Here is a 9,273-nt window from a genome sequence, read left to right as displayed (position 1 = left end):
CTCGTTGCTAAAACTCTCCTTGGTTTGGATTGATTTTTTATTTTATTGAGAGTTCTTAGCTAAGAATTTTCCCCTAATTTAACCGATAAATCTTTGGTTGAGAAAAATCTTATAGCAAAGTGGGTCCTTGCATTATCATTACAAGACTCATTAAGGCTAATATTTTTGGTGTGCAAAAATATTTTTCATAAGCTTATATTTTTCAAATATCTCTTGAGTTATTATTTTGTGAAAAATTTTGTTTAAGATATTTTGAATATACTTGGTTAAATACTTTGAAACTTGTGCTGATTGATTTAATTTGATTATTTGTTTCAAAGTTTTCTTGGGAATACACTCTAGATCTTGATTGTATATTTACATTAGATTAAGTGTTTAGCATACATTATTAAGCACCGAGCATATTTACTATCATCTGTGCTTGCACTCTTATCTAGACTATATTGTTGTACATATCTGCTTGTTGAGAAGAATATTTCCATGTACGCAAAAATTACATTTGTTGTATTTCAGGCATGGGCTTGAAGAGGGAGGCTAGCCTTGTTGAATAATCTCAAATTGGCTTAGACCCGATTAGGAAAGTTAAGTACACTATCCTTATAAGGTGTGGTTGTAGGTTGAGGTTAGCTCTATGCTAATTGGCCTAGTTGTATTTAGGTACCGCTCCCCCCGTGAAGTGAGTTTTATAGTGGAATCCTTGTGTTGGTAAGCTAAGACGGGGATGTAGGCATTTTTATGCAATTTATTTACCACACATGCATGTTTTATTGTGAATGATTGGATTTACAACTGCATAGACAGACCCTAGGTTGTGTAATACTGTTGTTAGACTTTTGGACCTAAGAAAGAATTTTTTAAATATTCAATTCACCCCCCCCCCTCTTGGGATTGCACCAAAGTCAACATGATAAGACATTCTAACTAGAGACTTATGAATTTTAAATGAATCCTTTTCTAGTTTTCTATTCAATGACATGCTTTCATCATAAAACTCATTGCATGATTCAATACAAGATTTATCTTTATAACTATCATATGAATCAATGCATATACTATCATCATCGGAAATAATTGATGATTCATTATAAGATATATCACAAAATTTTTCATAAGAATCATTGCATGCATTATTAACACGTCTATCATTATATTCAATAGATGATTTAGCATGTAATATATTACAGAATTCCGCATAAGAATCATCACATGCTTCATTGCACGAATTAGTAAATTAGGTAGGGTAAGAGCCATATACCTTATCGTCTACTGATGCAACCTGCCCATAATTAGCCACTACCTGATCATTTAGGCTTATAGCATTTGGAGTCGCAATCTCCTTTTCTTGGGTGTCTCCATATCTCTTTTTGAGCTCAACCCATATCTCCCTCGCATTTGTACATGCCATAATCTCAAGAAAAATATTAGAATCTATAGCACAATATATTAAATCCATGGCATGTGAATTTTCATGCATCAAAGTAATATCATTTTCATTTATAGACATACAAATTCCTTTATCAATCACCTACCAAGCCTATGAGTCCTTTGATTTTATAAAAATGCTCATTCTAAATTTCTAGGCAGTGTAATCAACATCAAAAACACTGGAGGACTGAAAGGTGATCATCCCTCTCCGAATGGGGATACACCAGGTGAGCCATCTTGATCTTTAGAAAAAAATTTTAAGTCAAAGTCACGAGAATCTAATACCAATTGTTGGAATTGGTGTATTCCCAAAAGGGGGGAAATTGGGTATAAAAAAAAATTTCACCTAGGTTTGGTCCAAATCAGCAGCAGTATAACACAGCCTAGGGTTTTTCTATGAAAATTCCAATAATCCAACAAAATATAACTGAGCAGATAATCAAAGTAAGTATAATAGGCTCAGTTTATCCCAATCATTCACAATATTAAAAACATAAACATTCAAGTTCTTAAATTTAAAATTCAGAAATTAAAAGCAGGCACGAGATAAAATGTTATCGGGGTTTGGCCAACACTGCCTACGTCCCCGCCTCAGCTTGCAAGCCCAATGATTACCACTATTGCTCACTTAATAGGTGGAACGGTATCGTTTACAATCAGGTCAAATTCTTAGGGCTAACTTTAACCTTTACAAACTTTCCTTACGGGGCAAAGAAGGTCCTACTGATCCTTATGGGTTAGATCAATACCCCCTTAGGCCACGCCTGGAATACAATTAGTAAGCACAAATTTTATGTACAAATAAAGATGCTTCTAATACAAGCAAATTTGTACCGATACGCACATGCAATAATCAATGCACTTCCAAATGATAAGAACTATAAGCTTAGTGAAGATATATAAATCTACTCCCAATATAATGCCAATAGGCAATCAAAGTGCGAGAGTGTATTTTCAAATAATCTTTGAAACAATAAACTAAAGTAACTCAATCATAAGTATGGTTTCAAAGATCTCCAACAAGTGTAATAAAAAATATCTCGTAAATAATTTTCTCAAAAATCTAGCACAAAAGATATTTGTAGTATAAGCTTGTCAAAAGTTTTTGTAAGAACACAATACAAGATAAGCTTAATGAGTTTTGCAACAATAGTGCAAAGACTCACTGGCTAAAAAGTTTACCCCTCTCAATGAATTTATTAGCTAAACAGGGGAGAAAAACTTTGGCTAAAAACTCTCAATCAAAAATCAACAAGCAATTAAACTAATGAGAGTTTGTGCAAGTAAGAACAATGTGGAATCACTTAAGGACACTCTCACCAAGTTTGATTTAGTAAGAAAATAACAATGTGTGAGTGTATAGGATGTGTATTGGAAAAATAAGCTCTCAAAATATTCAGAGGAGTTTGGGCTAATCCAATCACTAATCTCTTCTTAATTGTGCAAACGAACCCATATTTATAGACGTACCAAAAATTATAACCGTTGGGGACATCAGGGGAATTATTAAAATTTTTTAAAATGAGTTTATAAAAAATAACCCTGTTTTACCCCAATTAACGTGTGGTAATTTTTTGCCAACCCGAGAGTTTCGGTCGATCGAGCCATAGGTTCAGTCGCCTAAACATACACATGAGAAAAATTAAGCTTTTCATGTTCGGGTGCCTGAAAAGATGTTCAGTTTACTGAACTAGGCAAGTTTTCAAAATGTTCGAGGTTCAGTCGCTCAAACTTAAGTTCGGTCAGTCAAACTTGCACATTCAGTCGCCTGAGGTCATAATGACCGTGGAGTTCAGGCGCCCAATTGTTGGAAAAGTCAGGATAATATATTTAGCTGACCGACAACATTACGTTCATTTTGGTTTGGTCGCCCAAAGTCAAGTCAACAAATTGACTTGTCCGACGTTCGATCAACTGAGGCGTTTTCAACCCTAAGGTTTGGTCACCTGAATCCTTAATATTTTAGGACCTAAGTAATATTAGTTCCCCTAATTGCATATTTGAAAGTGGGGACAAATTCTAAGTGTCTATGCAAGGTCCTAGGATCTTTCTAAGGTCTTTGAGCTTATAAGTTCCTATATGGATGATATGCTGATTGTTACAAACCAATAATTAATTATTACAGACCCAATGATTTGAATATGAATTATAAAGAAATTGGACACTTTGGGTCTTCTTTTTCTTCAAGCCACTGTATGCCACCATATGATTTTTCTAATTTTATCCTGCACACAAACTCAATAAACAGTAAATACCATATATTTGTCATTATAAAAAATGAGATAGGACTAAAAAAGTCAACACATTTTCATCGTGTTCGAAGGAGGCCAGCATGGATGTTAGATTATGAGGTAACCAGAATTGATCTATCTAAAGACCAAATCACTCATTTTGCTCTTTTTTCAAATTGTGATCCTACAGTGTTTAAAAGTGCTATCAAAGAATCAAAATAACGGAAGGCTATGAATGTTGAAATTGCAGCCATCGAAAAGAATGACACTTGGGAGTTATCTAATTTTCCAGAAGGGCACAAAAAAATTGGCATTAAGTGGGTTTACAGGATAAAGCTGGAGGAGAATGGTGAAGTAGACAAGTATAAGGTACGCTTGGCGGCCAAGGGCTATAAGCAAGAGTGCGGTGTTAATTATAAAGAAGTCATTGCTCCAGTTGCAAGGCATGACACAATCAGATTGGTGATTGCATTAGCAACTCATAACTCATGGCCTATCTTTCAACTGGATGTGAAGTCGGCGTTCCTCCATGGAGATTTGAAAGAATTGGCATTTATCGATTAACCTCCTAGTTATGTGAAATTTGGAAATGAGCATAAAGTGTATAGACTAAAGAAGGCTCTATATGGATTCAAACAAGCCCCATGAGCTTGGTATAATTGTATAGAAACTTATTTTTGAAGGAAGGATTTAAAAAATGTCCTTATAAACATACACTTTTCATAAAAGTTGAGGATGGACGGAAAATGCTCATTGTTTGCTTATATGTAGATGATCTAATCTATAGTGGAAGTAATACAACCATGTTTGGAAGCTTTAAGAAATCCATGCTGGTTGAATTTGAAATGTCTGATCTTGACATGATGCATTACTTTCTTGGCATAGAAGTGTTGCAGTTTTCTACTGGAATTCTTATTTCTCAAAAGAAATATGTGTGAGAAATCTTGGATGTGTTTCAGAAGAAAGATTGTAATCCTGTTAATAGACCATCTGAGTTTGGTTTGAAGCTAGCAAAGATGATGGAGGAAAGAAGGTTAACAATACTCTTTATAAGCAGATTGTGGGGAGGTTAATGTATTTGACTGCAACAAGGCCTGATATAATGCATGTTGTAAGTGTCATTAGTAGTTACATGGAGTGTCCAACAAAGATTCATCTTTTGGCTGCAAAAAGAATTCTTAGGTACTTGCAAGGTACTAAGGAGTTTGGGTTGTTTTTCAAAAGGGGAGAAAAGTTATATTTGTTTGGCTTTACAGATAGTGATTATGCAGAAGATTCTGATGATTGTAAAAGCACATCTAGGTATGTTTTCATGTTGGGAACAAGAGCTATTTCATGGTCATCAAAGAAGCAGCCAATCGTCACATTGTCAACCACTGAAGCTGAATTTGTTGCAGCAACGGCATGTGCTCGTCAAGCTATTTGGCTGAAGAAGATTCTTGAAGACTTGCAGTTCAGAGAAGATGGACCTACTCTCATATACTGTGACAACAGTTCAACAATAAAGCTCTTAAAGAATCCTGTTCTACATATGGTCGAAGCAAGCATATAGATGTGAAGTATCATTTCTTGAGAGATCCCACAAATGATGGAGTTATTAATCTGGTTTATTACAAAAGTGAAGACTAGATTGCTGATATTCTAACAAAGCCTTTCAAATTTCTAGCATTTCAAAAGCTTAGGGAGTTACTTGGTGTTTCCAGTTCAAAGGACTTTATCTGAGGGATGACACTTTAAAGTTTAAGTCTTATTAACTGATGTTATGTATGGAACATTAGTTTAAGGGAGGGTTTGTCGAATAAATTTATAGCAGCGAATGTGTTTTATTTTCTGCATAGTTTGCAGGAGTTAGTTAGCATGATGTTACTGGTGCCTAGAAGTTGTTTAACATGATGCTAGTGGTGCCTAAGAGTTGTTTAGTATGATGTTAGCGATAGCATGATGTTAGTGGTGCCTAGAATTTGTTTAGCATGATGTTAGTGGTGCCTAGGATCGGAGTTGTTTAGTATGATGTCAATAGTAGCATGATGTTAGTGGTGCCTATTTTTTTTGTGCTTGTAACCGTTTATTTTTAACCTATATAAGGGCTATTTCCTTATCAATGAAGTTGTAGAGTTTTCAATCCAACTTTGTTTTCCTTTATTTTTAAATTTATGGTTTTCTTCTTTCATTTTACATCAAAAAGGAATACAAGAATGTGGCCCCAAAAGTGGCTTGGGGATAGTTACCTTATTAGGAGTTACATTTATTACAAGGGGCATCTGGCTAAATATAGGTCAAGTATAGACTCTACACATGGTAGAGGCCCCACACGCGCGAAAGTTGCACTTTTGCACGGATACTATATATCGAAAAAGTTAAAAGTTGACCTGATATAATTTTTCATGACTCTGAATGGAACAAAATCGTCGCATTAAATTAGAATTTATTTGATAGTTTGTAAATTTCCGTGATTGTGAATGGAACAAAATAGCTGCGTCAGAAAATTATTTGATAGTTTATAAATTATGTATAAACCTGCATTTTCTATTTTCTATTTTTGTTCTCCCGAGATTAACATTTGAAATATAAACTATCCCAAGAGTTTTGGGTACATATTTTAGGACCCAAATTATTTATTTTTCTTTTTTCCTTTGTTCCAATCCAAAGCTTTCATAAATCATAGGAAATCATTGGCTACATTTCAGTTCAAAAAACCAAAGTGAATAAAAGTTCAATTAATCCTGAATTGAAAATGGTGTAAATTAATGTTTAATCTGCACCATTGTTAAATAATAATTATCCGTATTACTTAGTTTAAAACGCAAACGCGTATGTAATTACTATTCGAGGTGGCACCTTGTACGTATAATTTACACATATAAAAGCATGCGGACACCCGCACCCAAAACAAAATACAAGCCTTGTTTTACTCATGGCAATTACATCGACAGCTCAATCACATGCTGTCTTTGCACTTTCCCTCACAGTCACAATCCTCGCTTGCTTCGTCTCCCTCTCGGAATCCCACCCCACCGGCGGCTTCTCCGTCGACCTCATCCACCGGGACTCACCCAACTCCCCCTTCTTCAACCCCGCCGAAACGATCGCCGTGCGCGTGAGCAACGCGATCCGGCGGTCCGCCACCCGCGCGCACTCCCTCCACTCCCGAGCTTCATCCGTTTCCGGTCGACGAATCGGACTATCCGAGATAATCAACACCAATGGCGAGTACCTCCTCAACATATCCATCGGAACGCCGCCGTTTTCGATCTTCGCAATCGCCGACACCGGCAGCGACCTCACGTGGACCCAGTGCCGGCCTTGCAAGCGCTGTTACAAGCAAAACTATCCGCTGTTTAACCCGAGACGCTCCACCACTTACCGGCCCGTACGGTGCGGGTCGAGAACCTGCAGAGCTTTGGCCCAACCCGCGACTTGCTCTCGGCGGCGCAAATCTGGGACCTGCCGATATTCGGTGTCGTACGGGGACGGGTCCTCCACAAACGGCGTCGTTGCGACGGACAGGATCGCTCTGGGCACCTCCTCCCGCAGCGCCGTTTCGCTCCGGCAGGGGATATTCGGGTGCGGATATGACAATAAGGTCCTTGGCAATGAGGCCGGGTCGGGTGTGATCGGACTCGGAGGCGGGCCCAGTTCCATCATTTCGCAAATGGATCCTCTAATCGCCGGGAAATTTTCCTACTGCTTGGTGAATATTTACCGGTCGGGAAAATCCAGCAAGATGAGATTTGGAAATGCAGCGGTGGTCTCGGGGCATGGGGCGGTCTCCACTCCCTTATTTTCTCACCCGGGGGACACTTTCTATTACTTACGACTAGAAGCGATCACGGTCGGAAACAGAACGAAAGCGGAATATTCCGACAGTTTTGCTTCTTCTTCTTCTTCTTCTTCGGCGACGGCCGGTAACATTGTCATAGATTCCGGTACGACGGTGACGCGTCTGGCAACGCCGTTTTACCATAAACTGGTGGCGATGGTGAGGAGTGTGGTTCGTTTGCCGCTGGCGGAAGACCCCAGCGGGCTTCTCGATCTCTGCTTTAGCTCAGTGGATGTGGTGGGACCCAAACTGATAGCGCATTTCGCCGGCGGCGTGAAAGTGGTGTTGAGGCCTTTGAATGTGTTCGTGAAAGTGGCGGATGAAGTTCTGTGCTTAGCGTTTGCGCCGTCAGACAATCTGGCAATATGGGGGAGCTTGGCACAGATGAACTTCCAGATAGGGTATGATCTGAAGAAGAGGACGGTGACTTTTAAGAGGGCAGACTGCGTCAGGGTGTAGTGGGATTTGCACGCATGTATGCGTCCTTGTATTTTATGTTTAACCTTTTTTCTTTTTTCTTTTTTCTGCTTCTGATTTGCCTTTTAAGTTGTTGTCTGTTGTGTTCAAATTAATTAATTAATCAAGGCAACCAACTTTTAAGAATGTTGGATTGGAATAAATTGGAAATGTTTAGTTTGGAATGTGAATAATGGATGAGAATGTATTCGGGATTCGATCATCTCAATCATGTTGTTTCAAAAATTGTTCAATGAAAGGAAAACTTAGATAAAATATTTGTTAATCAAAATGTATTTTTTGACAAGCCTAAAAGGAGACATTACCCGTATAAAATTAATTCTTATGTTAAGAAGATTTAGATATGATAAAGGTCAATATCAAGATTAATTTACATGATAATACTCTTAAATTTGAAACTTAATTAAAAATGACTTTCTTTGAAAAATGAAACAGACTTTTTAAAATCTTTTTGTATTTTTCAAAATAAAATATTTTTGCCTAAGGTTTCCTCTTAAATAAGGGATCAACATTTTTTTAAACTTGTGTTTTTTTTTTTTTGTTTCCTTTAAAAATATTTGTTTATATGACATTTTGTGTAAATATTTTGCTATCTTCTAAAATGTAACGAAATTTTATTTTTTTAATTATCATCATTTGTGATGTTCTAATGATAAATATATATTTGAATGATTGAACATATTGATGAAAATTTGAAATTCTCTTATGTTAAAATGTTCATTGTGAAAACTTTGCATAAATCTGGCATAGATATACATGCATTGGTTTAGGGGGAGATTGCTTAAATTAAATATCATGTCTTTTTTTTCCCCTAAATTTTGAATATCTTGTTAAGAAAATTGATTATGTTCTTGAACTTGATGAATATCATGATGAGTTAAGCTTATTTTGTTGAAAAATATTGAATATTTGTTTTTATGATATTGAGAATGTTTGATTGATGCTCTTTTTGGTATATGGATACCTTAATTGAGCTTAAAAATGAATATCATATCTTTTTTATTACTTTAAAAATTAAGCATATTGAATATATAATTTTGAGTTAAAGCATATTAAATGGTTTGGTGTGCATTTTGAGCTTATTGGAAATTAAGCATATTGAAATATTATTGTGAATACCCCCTAAATACCTTTTGATATTATTCATCAAGAGAGAGCAAGCATAAGCAAAAATAATTTTGACTTTGTGAGCTTTTGGATGTGAAAAATATTTTTGCAAACATGAGCATGATTTTGAATCATTTAGGAAATGATTGTGAATGAATTTTTAAAAATATTGAATGGTATGACCATTTGAAAATTGGAATTTGAAAATTTTTT

At 36.3% G+C, this 9,273-nt stretch overlaps 2 protein-coding genes across 2 annotated transcripts; both read left to right on the top strand.

Moving 5' to 3' along the window:
• Window positions 1-4,402: 4,402 nt before the first annotated feature.
• On the top strand, window positions 4,403-5,208 carry LOC131158553 (secreted RxLR effector protein 161-like). The gene is made up of 2 exons (XM_058113422.1): window positions 4,403-4,551; window positions 4,668-5,208. Exons 1-2 carry the CDS (start codon window positions 4,403-4,405, stop codon window positions 5,206-5,208), a joined length of 690 nt encoding a protein of 229 aa, XP_057969405.1.
• A 1,345-nt stretch (window positions 5,209-6,553) lies between these two features.
• On the top strand, window positions 6,554-8,146 carry LOC131157700 (aspartic proteinase CDR1-like). The gene has a single exon (XM_058112033.1). It carries the CDS (start codon window positions 6,571-6,573, stop codon window positions 7,933-7,935), a length of 1,365 nt encoding a protein of 454 aa, XP_057968016.1. The 5' UTR covers window positions 6,554-6,570; the 3' UTR covers window positions 7,936-8,146.
• Window positions 8,147-9,273: the final 1,127 nt, after the last annotated feature.

Source organism: Malania oleifera, chromosome 6 (assembly GCF_029873635.1).
Source record: "Malania oleifera isolate guangnan ecotype guangnan chromosome 6, ASM2987363v1, whole genome shotgun sequence".
NCBI lineage: Eukaryota > Viridiplantae > Streptophyta > Magnoliopsida > Santalales > Ximeniaceae > Malania > Malania oleifera.
Note: the sequence above shows the minus strand (reverse complement) of the source record. Positions and strands in the feature narration are given on the sequence as shown.